Below are 22,371 nucleotides of genomic sequence, written 5' to 3' on the forward strand. Positions count from 1 at the left end.
CTGCCATCCTGTACCCTGATCCACCCCATGCCCTGCCATCCTGTACCCTGATCCACCCCATGCCCTACCATCCTGTACCGTGATCCACCCCATACCCTGCCACCCTGTACCGTGATCCACCGCCATACCCTGCCCTGCCATCCTGTACCCTGATCCACTGCCATCCTGTACCCTGATCCACCCCATACCCTGCCCTGCCACCCTGTACCGTGATCCACCGCCATACCCTGCCCTGCCACCCTGTACCGTGATCCACCGCCATACCCTGCCATCCTGTACCCTGATCCACCGCCATACCCTTCCCTGCCATCCTGTACCCTGATCCACCGCCATACCCTTCCCTGCCTTCCTGTACCCTGATCCACCGCCATACCCTGCCCTGCCATCATGTACCCTGATCCACCGCCATACCCTGCCCTGCCATCCTGTGCCCTTATCCACCCCATACCCTGCCCTGCCATCCTGTACCCTGATCCACCGCCATACCCTTCCCTGCCATCCTGTACCCTGATCCACCGCCATCCTTTACCCTTAGCCACCCCATGCCCTGCCATCCTATACCCTTATCCACCCCATACCCTGCCCTGACATCCTGTACCCTGATCCACCGCCATACCCTTCCCCGCCATCCTGTACCCTGATCCACCGCCATACCCTGCCCTGCCATCCTGTGCCCTTATCCACCCCATACCCTGCCCTGCCATCCTGTACCCTGATCCACCGCCATACCCTTCCCTGCCATCCTGTACCCTGATCCACTGCCATACCCTTCCCTGCCATCCTGTACCCTGATCCACCCCATGCCCTGCCCTGTCATCCTGTGCCCTGATCCACCCCATGCCCTTCCCTGCCATCCTGTACCCTGATCCACCGCCGTACCCTTCCCTGCCATCCTGTACCCTGATCCACCGCCGTACCCTTCCCTGCCATCCTGTACCCTGATCCACCGCCGTACTCTTCCCTGCCATCCTGTACCCTGATCCACCGCCATACCCTGCCATCCTTTACCTTTATCCACCCCATGCCCTGCCATCCTATACCCTTATCCACCCCATACCCTGCCCTGACATCCTGTACCCTGATCCACTGCCATACCCTTCCCTGCCATCCTGTGCCCTGATCCACCCCATACCCTGCCCTGCCATCCTGTGCCCTTATCCACCCCATACCCTGCCCTGCCATCCTGTACCCTGATCCACCGCCATACCCTTCCCTGCCATCCTGTACCCTGATCCACTGCCATACCCTTCCCTGCCATCCTGTACCCTGATCCACCCCATGCCCTGCCCTGTCATCCTGTGCCCTGATCCACCCCATGCCCTGCCATCCTGTACCCTTATCCACCCCATACCCTGCCCTGCCATCCTTTACCCTGATCCACCGCCATACCCTGCCCTGGCATCCTGTGCCCTGATCCACTGCCATACCCTGCCCTGGCATCCTGTGCCCTGATCCACCGCCATACCCTGCCCTGGCATCCTGTGCCCTGATCCACCGCCATACCCTGCCCTGGCATCCTGTGCCCTGATCCACCGCCATACCCTGCCCTGGCATCCTGTGCCCTGATCCACCGCCATACCCTGCCCTGGCATCCTGTGCCCTGATCCACCGCCATACCCTGCCACCCTGTACCCTGATCCACCGCCATACCCTGCCCTGGCATCCAGTGCCCTTATCCACCCCATACCCTGCCATCCTGTACCCTTATCCACCCCATACCCTGCCATCCTGTACCCTTATCCACCCCATACCCTGCCATCCTGTACCCTTATCCACCCCATACCCTGCCATCCTGTACCCTTATCCACCCCATACCCTGCCATCCTGTACCCTTATCCACCCCATACCCTGCCATCCTGTACCCTTATCCACCCTATACCCTGCCATCCTGTACCCTTATCCACCCCATACCCTGCCATCCTGTACCCTTATCCACCCTATACCCTGCCATCCTGTACCCTTATCCACCCCATACCCTGCCATCCTGTACCCTTATCCACCCTATACCCTGCCCTGCCATACTGTGTCCTGATCCACCACCATACACTGCCATCCTGTACTGTGATCCACCAAGATTCCTGACCTGCTAGTCTCTGCTATTCCTCTCCTGTCCTGCTAGTCTCTGCTATTCCTCTCCTGTCCTGCTAGTCTCTGCTATTCCTCTCCTCTCCTGTCCTGCGAGTCTCTGCTATTCCTCACCTCTCCTGTCCTGCGAGTCTCTGCTATTCCTCACCTCTCCTGTCCTGTCCTGCGAGTCTCTGCTATTCCTCTCCTCTCCTGTCCTGTCCTGCGAGTCTCTGCTATTCCTCTCCTCTCCTGTCCTGCGAGTCTCTGCTATTCCTCTCCTCTCCTGTCCTGCGAGTCTCTGCTATTCCTCACCTCTCCTGTCCTGCGAGTCCCTGCTATTCCTCACCTCTCCTATCCTCTCCTGTCCTGCGAGTCTCTGCTATTCCTCACCTCTCCTCTCCTGTCCTGCGAGTCTCTGCTATTCCTCACCTCTCCTCTCCTGTCCTGCGAGTCTCTGCTATTCCCCTCCTCTCCTGTCCTGCGAGTCTCTGCTATTCCTCTCCTCTCCTGTCCTGCGAGTCTCTGCTATTCCTCTCCTCTCCTGTCCTGCGAGTCTCTGCTATTCCTCTCCTCTCCTGTCCTGCGAGTCTCTGCTATTCCTCACCTCTCCTCTCCTGTCCTGCGAGTCTGTTATTCCTCACCTCTCCACTCCTGTCCTGCGAGTCTCTGCTATTCCTCTCCTCTCCTGTCCTGCGAGTCTCTGCTATTCCTCACCTCTCCTCTCCTGTCCTGCGAGTCTCTGCTTTTCCTCACCTCTCCTCTCCTGTCCTGCGAGTCTCTGCTATTCCTCACCTCTCCTGTCCTGTCCTGCGAGTCTCTGCTATTCCTCACCTCTCCTCTCCTGTCCTGCGAGTCTCTGCTATTCCTCACCTCACCTCTCCTCTCCTGTCCTGCGAGTCTCTGCTATTCCTCACCTCACCTCTCCTGTCCTGCGAGTCTCTGCTATTCCTCACCTCTCCTCTCCTCTCCTGTCCTGCGAGTCTCTGCTATTCCTCACCTCTCCTCTCCTGTCCTGCGAGTCTCTGCTATTCCTCACCTCTCCTCTCCTCTCCTGCGAGTCTCTGCTATTCCTCACCTCTCCTCTCCTGCGAGTCTCTGCTATTCCTCCTCTCCTGTCCTGCGAGTCTCTGCTATTCCTCACCTCTCCTGTCCTGCGAGTCTCTGCTATTCCTCTCCTCTCCTGTCCTGCGAGTCTCTGCTATTCCTCACCTCTCCTCTCCTGTCCTGCGAGTCTCTGCTATTCCTCTCCTGTCCTGCGAGTCTCTGCTATTCCTCTCCTCTCCTGTCCTGCGAGTCTCTGCTATTCCTCACCTCTCCTGTCCTGCGAGTCCCTGCTATTCCTCACCTCTCCTATCCTCTCCTGTCCTGCGAGTCTCTGCTATTCCTCACCTCTCCTTTCCTGTCCTGCGAGTCTCTGCTATTCCTCACCTCTCCTCTCCTGTCCTGCGAGTCTCTGCTATTCCTCTCCTCTCCTGTCCTGCGAGTCTCTGCTATTCCTCTCCTCTCCTGTCCTGCGAGTCTCTGCTATTCCTCACCTCTCCTCTCCTGTCCTGCGAGTCTCTGTTATTCCTCACCTCTCCACTCCTGTCCTGCGAGTCTCTGCTATTCCTCTCCTCTCCTCTCCTGTCCTGCGAGTCTCTGCTATTCCTCACCTCTCCTGTCCTGCGAGTCTCTGCTTTTCCTCACCTCTCCTCTCCTGTCCTGCGAGTCTCTGCTATTCCTCACCTCTCCTCTCCTGTCCTGCGAGTCTCTGCTATTCCTCACCTCTCCTCTCCTGTCCTGCGAGTCTCTGCTATTCCTCACCTCTCCTCTCCTGTCCTGCGAGTCTCTGCTATTCCTCACCTCACCTCTCCTGTCCTGCGAGTCTCTGCTATTCCTCACCTCTCCTCTCCTCTCCTGTCCTGCGAGTCTCTGCTATTCCTCACCTCTCCTCTCCTCTCCTGTCCTGCGAGTCTCTGCTATTCCTCACCTCTCCTCTTCGGTCCTGCGAGTCTCTGCTATTTCTCACCTCTCCTCTCCTGTCCTGCGAGTCTCTGCTATTCCTCACCTCTCCTCTCCTGCGAGTCTCTGCTATTCCTCACCTCTCCTCTCCTGCGAGACTCTGCTATTCCTCACCTCTTTTCTCCTGCGAGTCTCTGCTATTCCTCTCCTGTCCTGCGAGTCACTGCTATTCCTCACCTCTCCTGTCCTGCTAGTCTCTGCTATTCCTCACCTCACCTCTCCTGTCCTGCTAGTCTCTGCTATTCCTCACCTCTCCTCTCCTGTCCTGCGAGTCTCTGCTATTCCTCACCTCTCCTGTCCTGCGAGTCTCTGCTATTCCTCACCTCTCCTGTCCTGCGAGTCTCTGCTATTCCTCTCCTCTCCTGCGAGTCTCTGCTATTCCTCTCCTCTCCTGTCCTGCGAGTCTCTGCTATTCCTCTCCTCTCCTGTCCTGTCCTGCGAGTCTCTGCTATTCCTCACCTCTCCTGTCCTGCGAGTCTCTGCTATTCCTCACCTCTCCTCTTCTGTCCTGCGAGTCTCTGCTATTCCTCACCTCTCCTCTCCTGTCCTGCGAGTCTCTGCTATTCCTCACCTCTCCTCTTCTGTCCTGCGAGTCTCTGCTTTCCTCACCTCTCCTCTCCTGCGAGTCTCTGCTATTCCTCACCTCTCCTCTCCTGTCCTGTCCTGCGAGTCTCTGCTATTCCTCACCTCTCCTGCCCCTCTTATTATAATCCTTTACCGCCTGCTCTGTGGGCATCACTCTGCCCATTGCCCCGTTGCTGTGGGATTCTGTCTGAGTGTTATGTAGGGTACACACCACGACGACCCGCTCACGATGCACATTGTGAGCGGGTCGTCAGTGTTTCTTCAGACCCGCTCACGATGATGCGGGGGGGCATGACCTGCTCACGATGTGCACCGTGAGCGGGTCCGATCCAATGGCGACCCGCACCCGGCAGTATGGTCGTTATTCAGATCCTACCTGCAGCAGGTAGGATCTGAATAACGACCGACCGACCCGCGGGACCGCGCATCGGATCGGTATCGGTCCACACCAGGACAGAAAAGGGCCCAATCGCCACACAATCTACATCCAATTGGTTGGAATTGGATCTAGATTGAGGGGATCGGGCCCTAGTCGTCCTGGTGTGTGCCAGGCATTACTGTGTGTTGTACAATACTCACTATCACTGTATGTTGTGTACAGTCTCTCACACAGCTCAGACCATCTTGACAATGACTGAGGAGTCCATCATCCGTATCCCGCCCTACCACTACATCCATGTCCTGGACCAGAACAGCAACATCTCCCGGGTGGAAACCGGACCGAAGACCTACATCCGGCAGGACAATGAGAGGTGAGCCCCCATCACATGGCGCTGGTGCGGCTGCCGGTGCTCTGCCCTGGGGTCAGAGGGCACAGATAATGGGGCAACATACAACTGGCCATGGGAGAGAGTCTTTCATGTGTCTACCTTTTGCCTGTCGTCCAATAGTGGTCGACCTAATAATCTACACACTCTTGGAGCTGCTTCTGCACAGGGTCCCAGTGTCCACAGGATTGGCTGCTCTACTGGCTTCTTGTTTCCAGCCTGACCCCGCCGACCATTGTAGGACCCCGGGAGACAGTTCCCTGGCATTGCCTTGGCACCCTCTCCTGGACTCTGTTCCCTGGCACTGCCTGGGCACCCTCTCCTGGCCACTGTGGGACCCCTGGACTCTGTTCCCTGGCACTGCCTGGGCACCCTCTCCTGGCCACTGTGGGACCCCTGGACTCTGTTCCCTGGCACTGCCTGGGCACCCTCTCCTGACCTCTCCGGCCACTGTGGGACCCCTGGACTCTGTTCCCTGGCACTGCCTGGGCACCCTCTCCTGAGCCCAGTTTCCGTCATTGCTGCAGTTTGGTAAGCTGCTCTTTTTGGCCTAATTCAGGTTTGGGTACTTGTGGAGTATCACGGCTCCCATCGTATGGCATCGTATGCCATGTGTAGTGGCATACGATGCGATACGATTTTTACCGATTTTTGAGCATTTTTGCTCAAAAATCGTATGCGATCGCATCGGATGCCATACGATGGCATCCGATGCGATGGCACACGGTTTTGCACTGAAATGCATCCGAATGCATTGAAATGTGTATTAAAACTTGTGAAATGATCCCAAATGCCATTTTTCATAGTGCACCACCCCCACTATCAACGTCAACCCGAAGCGTGGCGAGCGGCGGCGGTACGCGTCCTACGACCTTTTCATACCCCCACTATCCACGTCGGCGTGGAGTTGTGAATAGAATAGTGTGGCGAGCCCGAAGCGTGGCGAGCGCAGCGTGCCCTGCGAGGGGACGCGGATACCTGTGAAGCCCGCGAGGGGACGCGTATAGCTGTGAAGGTATCCGCGTCCCCACGCGGGGCTCGCCACGCTTCGGGCTCGGTGGCTCGCTGCGCTCGCCACACTATTCTATTCTCAACTCCACGCCGACGTGGATAGTGGGGGTATGAAAAGGTCGTAGGACGCGTACCACCGCCCCTCGCGGGCTCGCTGCGCTCGCCACGCTTCGGGTTGACGTTGATAGTGGGGGTGGTGCACTATGAAGAATGGCATTTGGGGGCATTTCACAAGTTTAATACACATTTCAATGCATTCTGATGCATTTCAGTGCAAAATCGAGTGCGATCGCATCGCATGCGATTTGATCGTATGCGATTTTTAGCATACAATCAGCATACGATGAAGGTCGTGGGAGCCGTGATACTCCACAAGTACCCAGGTTTGTATGCTAATGCCTGCGCAGCTGAGAATATACCGGTGTATACCAGCCCCGTACTTGGGAATACAGACAGGAGCCCATGTCCTGCATGTTGCCCGAACCTTCTTGAGGGGGTCCCTGGTAAACACCACCGGCGTGTGAATCTGGGTACACACCTAAAGGTTTATCTGTCTATATGTACGGCGCTGCCAGCCACTTGTGGCGTCTTATATAAAAATTTGATAATAATAATAACCGCCATATCCCGGTATAAGGGGAAGAGCTGTCTCTGTGTCTTATCATTGTGAAATGCTCTGCGAGTGATATAAGGATTCAGGGCTTTGTATGTAAGGTGGATATAATGTTGCAATGTTCTGCAGGGTCCTGTTCCATCCCGTCCGTATGGTAATGGTTCCGCCGCGTCACTACTGTATCATTCTGAACCCGGCGGTGAGGGACGCAGCACACAATGCGCAGTTTGATGACATCGGACAAGCAAAACTGCGGCACGGAGACCAAGAGATCCGCCTGACTCAGGATCCGTTCCCGTTGTATCCAGGGGAGGAGTTACAGCAGGTATGTTGTCATTATTTGGGTTCCACGTTTTGTATTAATGGAAATTCCTCTGTGGGTTTTTCTGGTGTCTTACATGTATTCTGTTTGCATGCAGAGCAGATACCATCTGCTTCTGCATGTAGCCCACAGATGGTAAATATCTGTGTAGATAAATATTCCAGTGATAAAACCCTCTGATTATCCATCCGCTACCTCGTTCTCCCCCTCCCCCCTCTGGCACAGGGTATCACCCCTCTGACGGTGGTCCTTGCCAACACCGCGCTGCACCTGAAAGCTCTCTTGGACTTTGAGGATGACGATGAGAAGCTTGTGGCCGGGGACGAGTGGCTCTTCGAAGGACCAGGTGAGAACTGTCCGAGACGGGACTGACTGTTGTCCATCATCCGCTGAGGGAGAACTAACGTCTGTTCCCCCCCCCCCCCCCAGGTACCTATATTCCCCGGAAGGAGGTGGAAGTTGTACAGACCATACAAGCAACTGTGATTCGGCATAACCAGGCAATCCGCCTGCGTGCCCGCAAGGAGTGTCAGGACCGGGAGGACCGGGCTCGGGTCACTGGTCAGTGTTTGGTGGTCTCTATAGAATAGTTATCTCTCTCTTCTCCTGTCTATCTATTGGTCCCTCTGTTATAACAGTCGCCTCCTAGTGGCTTCACAGGATCAGTAATGTTCTGCTGCGGTGATTACCGGGAAGTCCTGAGGGGCTGCTAGTCCGGCACTGGTGGTATAAAGCATATCCGCGCTGTTAGGAGGTGCGAGGCTCAGGGATTTTACACCGGTAAAGGATCTCCTGGTGACCTAACATCCGCAATAGTGTACCGTAAATGTGGCTTATATTGGGCCAGGTGTATCAAGCTTCAAAAAGTGATAATATGGAGAGGTATAAACAGCCAGCCAATCAGCTCCTAGCTGTCATGTTACAGGCTGGAAAATCACAGTTGGGAGCTGGTTGTTTATCATTCTCTGCACTATCTCTTATTTTCACAAGATTCCTACGAGAACATTGTAGTGGTGACATCAGAGCGCACTATTATACAGCTATTATTTACTGGAGTGTATATACATACATTAGTGTTCATCATAATCTGCTGTCCTGGTATAATACATTTATTATTGGTTATAATGGAAAGTGAGGCCAGGGAATATATGTAGCAGATGTGTGATTACCAGGAGCCGCTCTGACCTAGAGGGCAATGTCATACAGACCCCCGCTCCCCTTCCACCGTCACATCTGACCACTGATCTGTCCACATCTGACCCCGCTCCCCTTCCACGTTCACATCTCACCACTGATTTGTCCACATCTGACCCCCACTCCCCTTTTACACTTGTATCTCACTGCTGATCTGTCCACATGTGACCCCCGCTCCCCTTCCACACTCACATGTGACCCCCGCTCCCCTTCCATGGTCACATCTCACCGCTGATTTGTCCACATCTGACCCCCCACTCCCCTCCCACGGTCACATTTCACCACTGATTTGTCCTTATCTGACCCCCACTCCCCTTTTACACTTGTATCTCACTGCTGATCTGTCCACATCTGACCCCCGCTCCCCTTCCACGCTCACATCTCACCACTGATTTGTCCACATCTGACCCCCGCTCCCCTTCCACGGTCACATCTCACCGCTGATCTATACACATCTGATCCCCGCTCCCCTGCCACGGTCACATCTCACCGCTGATCTATACACATCTGATCCCCGCTCCCCTCACCCATCCATATGCCTGTGGTGATGAGAACTTTCTCTTATTACCCCTGTCTGTGTTGTAGGGGAGGAGTGGCTGGTGAAGAAGGTCGGAGCGTATCTTCCAGGTGTATACGAAGAGGTGGTGGACGTTGTAGATGCCTTTGTCCTGACAGACAAGGTAACTGACCAATGGTGGGGTGTAACAGTTCATTGTGTGAAGGTTTGGGTCCTATGTAGGTGAATTCTGAGCATTTTATTGGAGGCGGAGAGATACCGGGACTTTCTGCTCAGAATAATATTACTATTCATGATGATCGGAAACGTCGAAGTGAACATCTAATCCGATCACAGACCGATGGCAATAACAGAGGAAAATATATTCATTTGAAACGTTTTGGGGTGTATTCTTCTTGTTATTAAAGGAGTGTAAGGGGCCGATGTACAGCTGTACGCAAGTCTGCTTTGCGGACGGATCTAGTATTTAGCACTGTGCGTGCTTCTTAGCCAAGCCTCTGCCTCTAAGGGCCGATTCCAGACATGCGCATCTCAAGTGGCTGCTGAAGGGGGGCAACTGTTACTGGGGCGTCCTCACCTAAGCTGAGTGGGGACCGGCAGGGAATCTGCCCCCATGTATACTAGAGATATGAGATATTTAATAGATGTGCGGCCAGTTGGCGGACCGATCTATCCGTACACTTGAGCGATCGCCATCCGTGTGCACATACATGCGTAGATTACAGAAATCCGATGTCCCCTTGCGTACGATGCAGAACCAGGCCTGGAATGTTTCGGCGGAATCCTCCCAAGGCGGGAGCAGAGAGTAGCGGTGAAGGCACAGAGGCTTCTGGGTAATAACCGCTTCTTGTACCATAGTGATAACTCCGTTCCTTCTAGCTGCTAGAGGAACCAGCACCACAAGGCGGTATATATCCCTGGAATTCTGAATGCATTTATTTCTGCAGTGTAATGACCTCACTGTGTCTTTATCTGCAGGTGCAGTCACATTATACAGGTTCTAGTGGTTGTCGCATTATACAAACACATCCCCAGATAACATTATGTTCTCGTCCTGACCTCTGATTCCTGCGCTGCCCGCCGACGTCTGTTTACATAAAGTGCTTTTCTTTTGTATTAAGTCCCCATTGAAGGCTGTGCGTAATTCCCTCTGCGACCTGCCGCCATAAATAGCTGCAGTATTTCATTACATTGTATTATACACTAATAATGTACCTTTTATACATGTCTGTTAGATTATGTGAACGTGCATCCCCTATAATCACTTTATTCAGATTCAGTAAAGCAAAAAAGTAATGTTGTGTCTGGGACAAACCATGATGCCAAACGAGGGGAGAAGATACATTTAGATTATTTCTGTGCAGCGTAAATACTGTCTGCTTTTGCATGTAGCCCACACATGTTAGACAGCTTTATCCTTCACAAGTTAGATTTCAGTTTAAAATCACCCAAAACTCTTTCTCTCTGCACCTGTTACATCTTCCCCACCTGCACACAGCATACATTTTCCTTGAGGACCCAGTTTAGCAACCAGGGATGTAAATGCCACGTCTGCGTGTATTGTAGCCCCGTACTCGCTGACCCGCCCCAGGTTTATACCATGAACTCTTAGACCCCTTCTGCATATCGCTGACTGGTAATGTGACAATGACAGCCGACTGCTTTGTGGTGCGTCATACTCCAGTCCCAAGTCCGATGACGAGCCCTTATCCACCTACACAATAGGACTGTGACCTCTACAGCTGACTGTAGTCATTAACGTCCTGGAGGATAAGACAAATGCGAGACAATAAGGGAGCTCCCTCCCTCCCCCTCCCCGGGCTCTCCGGAGATCCCATCTATCTGTAATCCGCTTATGGCAGAGACTGTACTGACCTGGCAGCATTATGGTGTTACGCTGTGTTATACTGGTTACACGCTACAGCATATTCGCTGATGCCACATGATTACTCCGAACGCACCCGCAATGCCTATCAATAATCCGACATTGATCACATCACTATTGGACAGGGCGGTAATGAAAGATGACGGGTATCACGGGGTTGCTGGTGCGTGGATGGCTTTATAACCAGGCAGAGCTGGGGCCACACTGTTCTGCTTGTTACCCGTCATCGGTCTAGGCCAGGTGTAGGCAACCTGTGGCTCTGTTGTGGAACTACAAGTTCCAGCATGCCGTGCCACCGTTTTTGCTATTTGGGAATGCTTAAACTGTGGCAAGGCATGCTGAAACTTGTAGTTTCCCAACAGCTGGAGAGCCACAGGTTAGCTACGCCTGGTCTAGGCTATCCCTGATACACACCACCCAGCTTCATGATATCCTCATTAGACCCTTGTATTGGGCCCCGTGCCGGAGTGTAGTGACGTCTCTGATGTGTGATCTGTGTTACAGAGGGCCCTGCACATCCGCGCCACCAAGACGTTCCGCGATGAGAAGGCGAACCTGCGGCGCACAGGAGAGGAGTGGCTGGTCACCATGGATGACGCCGAGGCCTACATCCCCAATGTCTATGAGGAGGTGCTGGGGATCGTGGAAATCACCACTCTGAACAGCCGCCAGTACTGTGTAATCCTGGACCCCGTGGGGGCTGATGGAAAGCCTCAGCTTGGACAGAAGAAAGTTGTGAAGGTAACGTGGTGGAACCCCATTATCTACCGCTCCTAGAGTGTAGCCTTAGCCCCAGGTCCGTGTCCTCTGCCCATTCCCTGCGGTGCCTCACGCCCCAGCATTTACATGTAACATCTGTATAACGTACTTATGTCCTGCTCGTCATTACACATGATCATATAATCCAGAGGAAATTGGCCAATCAGCGTCCATCCACCTGTGGTGGGACTACACATCCCAGCAAGGTTTGGCTGATAGGACATGGTTAAACTGTATCTGGGCATTCTGGGATTTGTAGTTTAACAGCAGCTGGGCCACTTATTGCACACCCCTGGATTAGTGTAAGATTCTTGTAGTTAGGCGGCCCAGCCTGTTACTGGTATTCTTACATGGAACAAAGGATCACATAGGCCTGAAACAAAAGTGCAGACTAGATGGGTCCAGTGCTTCTTATCGCCAGTCCAGTTCTATCATTTTATGTAGCTAGGCATCCCAACCTGGGCACTGGTCCTGTAGCTAGGCATCCCAACCTGGGCACTGGCCCTGTAGCTAGGCATCCCAACCTGGGCACTGGTCCTGTAGCTAGGCATCCCAACCTGGGCACTGGTCCTGTAGCTAGGCATCCCAACCTGGGCACTGGTCCTGTAGCTAGGCATCCCAACCTGGGCACTGGTCCTGTAGCTAGGCATCCCAACCTGGGCACTGGTCCTGTAGCTAGGTGGCCCAGGTCTCTGCTCTTGCAGCTAGCCGGCCTAGCCCGGGTCTCTGCTACCTGTTCAGATCGATATTTTTCATTCTTTGCAGGGAGAAAAGTCTTTCTTCCTTCAGCCTGGTGAGAGCCTGGAGTTTGGAATCCAAGATGTCTACATACTGTCAGAGGAGGAGGGCCTGGTCCTGAGAGCCTTGCAAGTCCTGGAGGAGAAGGATGAGGTACGGAATGAGGGCAGAAGACACAACCCATACCAAGTCACGCGCAATTATTTCTTTCTGTGCATTTTCCTTCCAGATTTCACTGATTCCTTTCTTGTATCTGCTACTAGGATGGGAAAGAGGTGGAGCGCAAACCCGGGGACCGCTGGATGATTCGCGGACCATTAGAGTACGTGCCCTCAGTTGAGGTGGAGGTAGTGGTAAGGAGGCAGTCTATCCCCCTGGATGAAAATGAAGGGATATACGTACGAGACATCAAGACTGGAAAGGTTAGTATGAAGCACAGGCAGCCATCTTTGTTTGGGGCTATGACCTGTAGGTTACTGTGAGGGTAGCCAGCTTTCTCTACATAATTGTGGTTAGGGATAAAGAGGCAGCTGCTGCAGTTGTCTGTCAGGAGACCACTAGAGTCCGCAGTGTTCCGGGAAATGAAGCTGTGATCCTAATGGCTGACTCAGGCTGTCAGCTGTCACCACTCAGCGCGGTGGCCCGGAATAGCACCCAGGGCGCCAGAGAATAAATGTGTGCGACTATCACAGCTTCATTATTTCCCGGTGTAGCCCCCTCTCCATAAAAGACCACCGGCTAAACTTCTTTTAAATGAAATCAAGTAAATGTTTTGTTTTAATTAGCAAACGATTAAAAGGATTCCCATGATGCTTTTCCCTCTGATGTTTTTCATTCTCATGTTGCGAATGGGGGCGAGGAATCGGGAACGGTCTATCCAACAGTGACGTGAGACCTTAGTTTGTTTTTATTGGCGTTATCAATTGTTAAAGCGTACGATATACGGTCCGAGTTTGCCAGGGGTACGGGAAATGCGCCTTTCTCAGCATTGTTTTTTTTTTAAAGTGGGAATTATTTGCAAGGCATCGGCCGGCATCGCGCACCAAGTTATCCAGTCAGACTTCCTTAGCGGCACTACCTCAGTATCCCAATGTGGCGGCGATGCTTGGCCTCAGTTTATCAGGCGACGAGGGAAAAGCGATCCTTTTCTTGCCTGTTTAAGACGCACAACGCCATCTTCACATAGCTGTATACCCGCTGGCGGACTACCGGAGAGCAGAGTTACTGGCGTTAGCCTGTGATCACTATGAAGATCTGATCGCAGGACAAATGTGTTCTCAAAATTGGCAAAAGCATGCTGCGCTGCAGGGGGCAGATGTAACATGTATGGAGAGTTAGATTTGGGGGAGTTACTTTGTTTCTGTGCAGGGTAAATACTGGCTGCTTTATGTTTACACTGCAATTTAGATTTCAGTACAAACACACCCCACCCAAATCTAACTCTCTGCACATGTTACATCTGCCCCACCTGCAGTGCAGCATGGTTTTGCCCATTTTGAGAACAAATTTGTCCTGCAATCAGGTCTGAATTAGGCCCAATGTCCATAGCCAAAAACATTGCAAAGAATAATCCTGTTCCCGATCGGTAAGGGCTTGGTTATCAGAGTCGGCACAGGGCAAAGGACACACAACTGTAAAAGTGATGGGAAGAAGGGACTTGGGCTAGGAACAAGGCCTGTAGCGGTAGCTACTGTACCCCACTCCCATCTGATAGGCCGTTTGTATTCCACGTATGATCACACACAGCGCCACCTAGTGGCTGAATTTTTGGTTGTATTGCTGCTTTCCAACAGCAATAAAACCAGTGTATTGCTGATGTTTCCGGAATACTCTACACACCAGTGTCCCCGTAGAGGTGTTTTGTGCACTACCATGGGCCCTATTTTCTTGTAAATTCACCATAATAATGGTTGTAGCAGAATAATGTGTATAATATGGTCTATATAAACCCGTTTCTCTCCTGCCAGGTGCGTGCAGTGGTGGGGCACACATACATGCTGACACAGGACGAGGAGCTGTGGGAGAAGGACCTCCCCTCTAATGTAGAAGCTCTGCTTGCCTCTGGGAAGGACCCAGTTGCAGACAGGTCCAACAGATCTACCCAGACACAGGAGGCTCAGACGCGGGATAAGACAAAGGCGGTCACCTACCGTGTGCCACATAACGCCGCTGTGCAGGTGTACGACTACCGGGAGAAGAAGGCCAGGTCAGCAGCCTAAGCTCCTCCCACTCCCTGGTCATGTGACATAAGCTCCTGCTCTAGTGCTCATTAATTGGTAATGGTCTTCTCCTTCAGGGTGGTGTTTGGCCCCGAGCTGGTGATTCTGGGGCCCGATGAGCAGTTCACAGTCCTCAGTCTCTCAGGTGGTACCCCAAAACGCTCTAATGTCATCAAAGCCATCTGTCTCCTCCTGGGGCCCGACTTCTGCACAGACCTGATCAATATCGAGACCGCGGACCACGCCAGGCTCCAGATCCAACTGTCCTACAACTGGTGAGAAACCTGCGGGATGGGGTGGTCAACGTACAAATGTGTTCTCGATTTTCACCATCTATTGAAACCAAAATGCTCTACTCAGACTTGATGCTTAATATGTTTACATTCATCTCCATTTTTATTTATTCGTAACTGCGATCCGTCAGCTTGGCCACTTTAAGTCCTAGGCAATCTATTACGGCCCGAGATCCAGGATACGCCAGTCTCTGACCGCTGTCTGTAAGTTTGTCAAGTTCAGCACTCGCTGGGGCCTGCGTGACGTGTGGCTAATTCCAAATTAAGCGAAAAACACCCACCCGGCCAGTCTACAGAAATGATTCCACTCCCCAGCATCTCTTCCACTCCCCAGTCATTTCCAGTGTCTGCCGACACGCATGACACGCTGCAAGTAGAAAGTTCTTCCGATCTCCCTAATTATAGCCTGTCGTACAGATGGACGTGGATTAGCCAAACCCACAGGCAAAACTGATCCAATATGTGTGACAAGGATCACATACATGACGACTTTAATCTTTATTTTATAAAGCAGGTCACAGCATACCAGATGAATTCCATAGGCAAGCGTAGTTACATGCAGCCGCATACAGGTGATCACAGCGGGATGCAGTTAAAATCCCGGCGGTCGGGATCCCGGCGTTCAGAATCCCGACGCCGGAATCCCGACCGCCGAAATGCCGACACATTCTCCCTCCTGGGGTGTCCACGACACCCCTGGAGGGAGAATAAATTAGTGTGCCGAGCGTAGCGAGGCACCGGGCCCGCTGCGTGGCGAGCGCAGCGAGCCCGCAAGGGGGGGCGATCCACGTCCCCCCCCTTGTCGGCATTTCGGCTGTCGGGATTCTGACCGCCGGGATTCAATACTGAATCCGATCACAGCATAAGCAGACTCTTACAAATGCTCCAGTGGTCCCTACCATAGCCCACACCCGGCCTATCGCTTGGGCAGCTAATCCACCATCAGGAGCATTTACCCTCTGCCCTGGAAACACTTATATCAGGAGATCACAGGTGCTGCCGATTACACACCTGGGATTCTGCTGATCCTGGTCTGGATCCTCCACATTACTCTCATGTGGAGAGATGCTGTCTCTTTCGCATAAGAATCACAAAGACCGTTCTTATTAATGGAAGTTTAATTCGATAAAGATACAATGTTTTAATTGTTTATAAAAACAAATACAGTATTAAGAATGACCTACAAAAGCAGACTATAGGTGGCCACACACTACTGCGACTTCTTGCAGCAGTAAATGGCCATCCAATCCCCCTTGAGCCACCCCGACCTTCCTGGGTGGCAGATACGCATGCAATACATCGACTTGTGAGGTATCACATGCAACCCCGTTCCCCCGGGAGGGTGTCAGAGAGTATAAAGTCGGACGTGCAAGCAATAGGGATGCCAATCCCGGGGCATATTTTCAATCCCGAAATTCGGGATTGAAAAATGCCCAATCCTGGGATTGGCTTCCCAAATACAAAAACCCGCCCCGGCCAGCCGCATATTTACTTACAGGTGCGGTGCGGCTGGGCGGATGCAGCCTGGACGGGTAGGCGGGAGGATGGAGCCTGTGTGGGTGGCGTCGGGCGATGGTCTCATGGAGGCGGCGGGAGGTCAGTGCTGTGCACACAGAACGAGGTGGCTGTTGTGTGGCCTGCACTAGCTCCAATCCCGGCGTTTTAGGGGCCAAATCCCGGGATCCTCCCGATCCCGGGATTGGCCACCCTAGGTCCAAACTCCGACTCCGATCTGATGCAGATGGAATGCCAGACACATGCCCCATTTCTGGACCCCATCGGAATTGAGTGACATCAGCCCAAATCGTATAAATGTATGGGGGCGTTTCCTGTTCTTCTATACACAAAGGAATGTATATGACCCTTTAATTGTATCCGCGTATGTCTGCTGGCAGTCCTATTAGGACATAAGTCTACCGGCCACCCCTGACCGCATCTTCTCCGATAAATAATTACCCCAGCAGCTGGACATGGGTAATTAAAGAAATACCGTCAATGAACCTAATTGGAGAAATCTATTTTTTAAAGTGGCAATCGTTAACAAGGCAAAACCATGCCCTTCAAATGATTGCCGCTTTAAAAACACACCCTGGATTGGCTGGCAGCTTGCATCTATGGCAGACTTGGACCCTATTACAGTTCCATGTTGCCTGATATGATACATAACCTAATCATGACCTATTGATAATCTCTCACGGAACAGCGTAGACTTCATTAGTAGTTGTAGTAACATTTTGTGAAAATGCCTAAATAATCCGATTATAATAAATGAAATCCTGCGCTTTTCTATTGAAGTGAAGGACTGCCCCGACTAGATGACTAGCTGTGTATAATCCCTGTTTTTCCCACTCACAGGCATTTTGAAATGAAGGATAAGACTGATGCAGTAGAGGCTTCAACGATTTTCAGCGTTCCCGACTTTGTGGGCGACGCCTGTAAAGCCATCGCCTCCCGGATAAGAGGGGCCGTGGCTTCCGTACAGTTCGATGACTTCCACAAGGTGCGTAGCTGGAGATCCCCATTCCTGGTGGACCCTCTAATGGATATTATTGTACCTAATGGCTGGCCGTACTTTCCTCCTCCGCAGAACTCCAACCGCATCATCTGCTCTGCCGTCTTTGGCTTTGACGAATCTGTGAAGATCCGAAGTGCCTTCAAGTTCCCCCAGAATAACCTGGTCATCACCAGCGTGGACATTCAGTCGGTGGAGCCGGTAGACCAGCGTACGAGAGACGCTCTGCAGAAGAGTGTGCAGCTGGCCATTGAAATCACAACCAACTCCCAGGAGGCTACAGCAAGGTGAGAGGCACAAGTCCCGGAGCTAGGGTGGCCAATCCCGGGATCGGGATTGCCGGGATCCGGCCCCAAAATGTCCGGGATGTCCTCACACAAAATCTGGGAGAAGGGTCTCAGAAGGCGTACTCATACTCACCCTCCGAAACAAGGATGGTGCTCATAAAGGTTTCTTTCACATCTATAAGGAATTTCATAAACGAGTGAATATTCAATTTAACATTGAATGCGTACCGTACTCACAAGTACTACTTGTGAGTACGGTACGCATTCAATGTTAAATTGAATATACACTTGTTTATGAAATTCCTTATAGATGTGAAAGAAACCTTTATGAGCACCATCCTTGTTTCTGAGGGTGAGTACGGGTACGCCTTCTGAGACCCTTCTCCCAGATTTTGTGTAAAAACACCTTCAGGCCGTTAAGACTTTTTTACTTCACACATTGTTAAAATTTCTTTGCATATTTCTTCGGATATGGTGACAACTTTTCATCGCCCCTGGTCCTCTTCTCTACAAACTGCACCAATACGGGGTTCAGTGGTGACCCCTCTTTTCAGACTTGGCAGAAGAAAAGTGACTGCGCCTTGGGACTGATATATTTGTTTGTTTTTGTATCAGAGCCACAAGGTGTCCAAAAGGCCATAGTCCCTCTAGAACATGGAGACTAAAATATTGCTTAGGCCTGCTATATATAACACAATGCAGTGCATGCTGGGAACGTCGGTGGAACCATAATTGTCCTCCCTCACCTGTCCATTACAAAGAGGACAATAGGCCTTCTGAGAGTAACCAGTGGCGCCACCTTGTGTGCATGCATTGCCCTGATAGGTCATTGTATCACAGATGCAGCTGATTGAGCCCTTGCACATGTCAGACTCTCTCTCACTGACCCTCTCCTCCCCCCTCCCGCAGACATGAAGCAGAGCGCCTGGAGCAGGAAGCAAAGGGACGGCTGGAGAGACAGCGCATCACGGACCAGGCCGAGGCGGAGAGAGCCCGCAAGGAGCTTCTGGAACTGGAAGCCATGAGGTATATGGGTGTCCACAATCTCTGCAATGATTTAGGAATTAGTATTGTCTGCAGAGCTTTACATTATGATCATGACAAACCCTTTTCTGGTTCCTGAACCCCTAACTTATTTCTGATTTAATACATATAGAGATACAGATGTGCCTCCGCACTCGCCATTCCTAAGAATGAGGTGCAAACAGCACCCACACTTCCCAGGTTGGGGTGCGGTGGCCTGTGACCACACACTCCAGCAAATACAAACACAGGGGGCCCAGCACTCACTACAACAAACTAACTCACCTTAACATTGACATGATTTAATACAGATGTATGGTGTGACTGTGGCTGATTATGGAAGAGCTTTGCTGCTGGTGAGATATTTGTCTGCACTGCAAGTAAATAGTGCATGGTTTCCTACCTGACCCTCTCTACTACAGGGAGACAATGCTCTGTTCCTGGGCTTCCCTGGTAATGTAGGATTGCCAGCACCTGTGGTGACACCTGTCTTATCAGTTACCTAGCTCCCCACAGGTGCTGGCAATCATACATTATCCATACCACCCAGCATGCCCCTCTCCAGGAGGACACAATGCTCTGTTCCTGGGTTTCCCTGGTAATGTATGATTGCCAGCACTTGTGGTGACACCTTTCTTATCAGTTACCTAGCTCCCCACAGGTGCTGGCAATCCTACATTATCCATACCTCCCAGCATGCCCCTCTCCAGGAGGACACAATGCTCTGCTCCTGGGCTTCCCTGGTAATGTAGGATTGCCAGCACCTGTGGTGACACCTGTCTTATCAGTTACCTAGCTCCCCACAGGTGCTGGCAATCATACATTATCCATACCTCCCAGCATGCCCCTCTCCAGGAGGACACAATGCTCTGCTCCTGGGCTTCCCTGGTAATGTAGGATTGCCATCACCTGTGGTGACACCTTTCTTATCAATTACCCAGCTCCACACAGGTGCTGGCAATCCTACATTATCCATACCTCCCAGCATGCCCCTCTCCAGGAGGACACAATGCTCTGTTCCTGGGCTTCCCTGGTAATGTAGGATTGCCAGCACCTGTGGTGACACCTTTCTTATCAGTTACCTAGCTCCCCACAGGTGCTGGCAATCATACATTATCCATACCACCCAGCATGCCCCTCTCCAGGAGGACACAATGCTCTGTTCCTGGGCTTCCCTGGTAATGTAGAATTGCCAGCACCTGTGGTGACACCTTTCTTATCAGTTACCTAGCTCCCCACAGGTGATGGCAATCATACATTATCCATACCTCCCAGCATGCCCCTCTCCAGGAGGACACAATGCTCTGTTCCTGGGCTTCCCTGGTAATGTATGATTGCCAGCACCTGTGGTGACACCTCTCTTATCAGTTACCTAGCTCCCCACAGGTGCTGGCAATCCTACATTATCCATACCTCCCAGCATGTCCCTCTCCAGGAGGACACAATGCTCTGCTCCTGGGCTTCCCTGGTAATGTAGGATTGCCAGCACCTGTGGTGACACCTCTCTTATCAGTTACCTAGCTCCCCACAGGTGCTGGCAATCCTACATTATCCATACCTCCCAGCATGCCCCTCTCCAGGAGGACACCATGCTCTGTCCCTGGACTTCCCTGGTAATGTATGATTGCCAACACCTGTGGGAGCTAGGTAACTGATGATAAAGGTGTTTCACCACAGGTGCTGGTGATCATACATTACCAGGGAAGTCCATGAACAAAGCATTTTCTCCCTGAAGGAGAGCATCAGGTAGGCAACCACGAAATAGCGCCACCTAATGACAGTCAGCAGGTCCTGCACCAAAGTTAGCTGTGTTTATATTTCAGACACCCTTGATACGTTTATGGATTGTTAAATACTATGAGTTTACTCAAAGTAATATATTGAAAGTAATCCTTGTGTGAGCTTCAAAAGGGACTATTCTTGGTCTACTCTTATTAATGAAGTGTCATTTTTCTCCTTCGTCCCCAGTACTGCGGTAGAAAGCACGGGAGCTGCAAAGGCAGAGGCCCAGTCGAAAGCAGAGGCTGCAAAGATCGAGGGAGAGGGTGCGGTCTTACAGGCCAAACTCCGTGCGGAAGCTCTCGCCATCGAGACGGTGAGAGAAGGACGACATGATAGGGATGTATGAGGGACTGGTTCTTTGTGCGGGTTTACCATGAAGCTGTCGTCTCTCTTCACTTTACTCAGGAGGCGGAGTTGCAGCGGCTGCGCCAGGCCCGTAGCGAGGAGCTTAAATACCTGCAAGAGAAGAACAAACTAGAAGTGGCGAAAGAGCAGGAAGTCGCAGAGATCGCAGTGAAGAAGTTCCGGGGGCTGACCGAGGCCATTGGAACGGACACTCTGAGGGACATTGCACTCGCTGGTCCGGAGCTACAGGTGACTGCCCGCCAGAGACCCTCTCCTGTCCAATTGCCTACACACAGCTATTCCGGGTCATGGTGCGATTCCGCTCCTCTTCTCACCTCTTTATCCTTTTTTTTGCCCACAGGTAAAACTTCTGAAGGGTCTGGGAATTCAGTCTACTCTGATCACCGACGGATCAACACCGATCAACCTCTTCAGCACAGCGACCGGTCTCCTGGGGATTCCCACCAAGTCACTGCTGGAAAAAGAGGAAGAGAAATGAAACCAAAGATACTCTCACCTCACCTGTTTTACTATTTGGGCCCATTAGTCTGCAGTGTACAGCATGTCACTTATTCTCCTGTTCTCTGCTCTCTCGCAGTGTCTCATTATCCTGTGATCTGCTCTCTCACAGTGTCTCATTATCCTGTTCTCTGCTCTCTCACATTCTCCAGCAGTGTCTCTCATTATCCTGTTCTCTGCTCTCTCACAGTGTCTCATTATCCTGTTCTCTGCTCTCACATTCTCCAGGAGTGTCTCATTATCCTGTTCTCTGCTCTCACATTCTCCAGCAGTGTCTCATTATCCTGTGCTCTGCTCTCTCACATTCTCCAGCAGTGTCTCATTAGCCTGTTCTCTGCTCTCTCGCATTCTCCAGCAGTGTCTCATTAGCCTGTTCTCTGCTCTCTCGCATTCTCCAGCAGTGTCTCATTAGCCTGTTCTCTGCTCTCGCATTCTCCAGCAGTGTCTCATTAGCCTGTTCTCTGCTCTCTCACATTATCAAGCTGTGTCTCATTATCCTGTTCTCTGCTCTCACATTCTCCAGCAGTGTCTCATTATCCTGTGCTCTGCTCTCACATTCTCCAGCAGTGTCTCATTATCCTGTTCTCTGCTTTCACATTCTCCAGCACTCTCACTCATTATCCTGTTCTCTGCTCTCTCGCATTCTCCAGCAGCGTCTCATTATCCTGTGCTCTGCACTCTCACATTATCCAGCTGTGTCGCTCATTATCCACTCCATATATGGCTGTCCTCAGATCTGCTGTGATGTTTGTATCTGATGTGCCTTACCTCTGCAGTGAGGGGTATTATAGCCATAACCTGTGTAAAAGACTAATCTGAACTCAATAAACCTCAGGTTGTTTTGTACTCTCATTGTCTTGTTTATTATTGTTGTTATTTCGTGGACTGATGCTGTTTTCCTGGCTGCTGTGTGTTAGGAGGTGCCCATCTAC

The 22,371-nt window shown here is 51.8% G+C and overlaps 1 protein-coding gene across 3 annotated transcripts in view; it reads left to right on the top strand.

The window, feature by feature from the left end:
• Positions 1–22,291, top strand: part of MVP (major vault protein) — a 33,751-nt gene extending 11,460 nt beyond the window's left edge. For all 3 annotated transcript variants that reach the window (XM_083152425.1, XM_083152424.1, XM_083152423.1), the window contains exons 2-17: positions 5,255–5,405; positions 7,174–7,369; positions 7,592–7,712; positions 7,796–7,927; positions 9,146–9,240; positions 11,467–11,703; positions 12,487–12,612; positions 12,723–12,881; positions 14,427–14,665; positions 14,756–14,953; positions 17,327–17,471; positions 17,559–17,770; positions 18,680–18,796; positions 20,762–20,888; positions 20,981–21,169; positions 21,282–22,291. In XM_083152425.1, the coding sequence (XP_083008551.1) occupies positions 5,284–5,405; positions 7,174–7,369; positions 7,592–7,712; positions 7,796–7,927; positions 9,146–9,240; positions 11,467–11,703; positions 12,487–12,612; positions 12,723–12,881; positions 14,427–14,665; positions 14,756–14,953; positions 17,327–17,471; positions 17,559–17,770; positions 18,680–18,796; positions 20,762–20,888; positions 20,981–21,169; positions 21,282–21,419 (2,553 nt within the window). In that variant the 5' untranslated portion in view covers positions 5,255–5,283 and the 3' untranslated portion in view covers positions 21,420–22,291. The remainder of the gene's footprint in view (positions 1–5,254; positions 5,406–7,173; positions 7,370–7,591; positions 7,713–7,795; positions 7,928–9,145; positions 9,241–11,466; positions 11,704–12,486; positions 12,613–12,722; positions 12,882–14,426; positions 14,666–14,755; positions 14,954–17,326; positions 17,472–17,558; positions 17,771–18,679; positions 18,797–20,761; positions 20,889–20,980; positions 21,170–21,281) is intronic.
• Positions 22,292–22,371: the final 80 nt, after the last annotated feature.

This window comes from Crinia signifera, chromosome 7 (genome assembly GCF_055691185.1).
Source record: "Crinia signifera chromosome 7, ASM5569118v1, whole genome shotgun sequence".
Classification (NCBI taxonomy): Eukaryota; Metazoa; Chordata; class Amphibia; order Anura; family Myobatrachidae; genus Crinia; species Crinia signifera.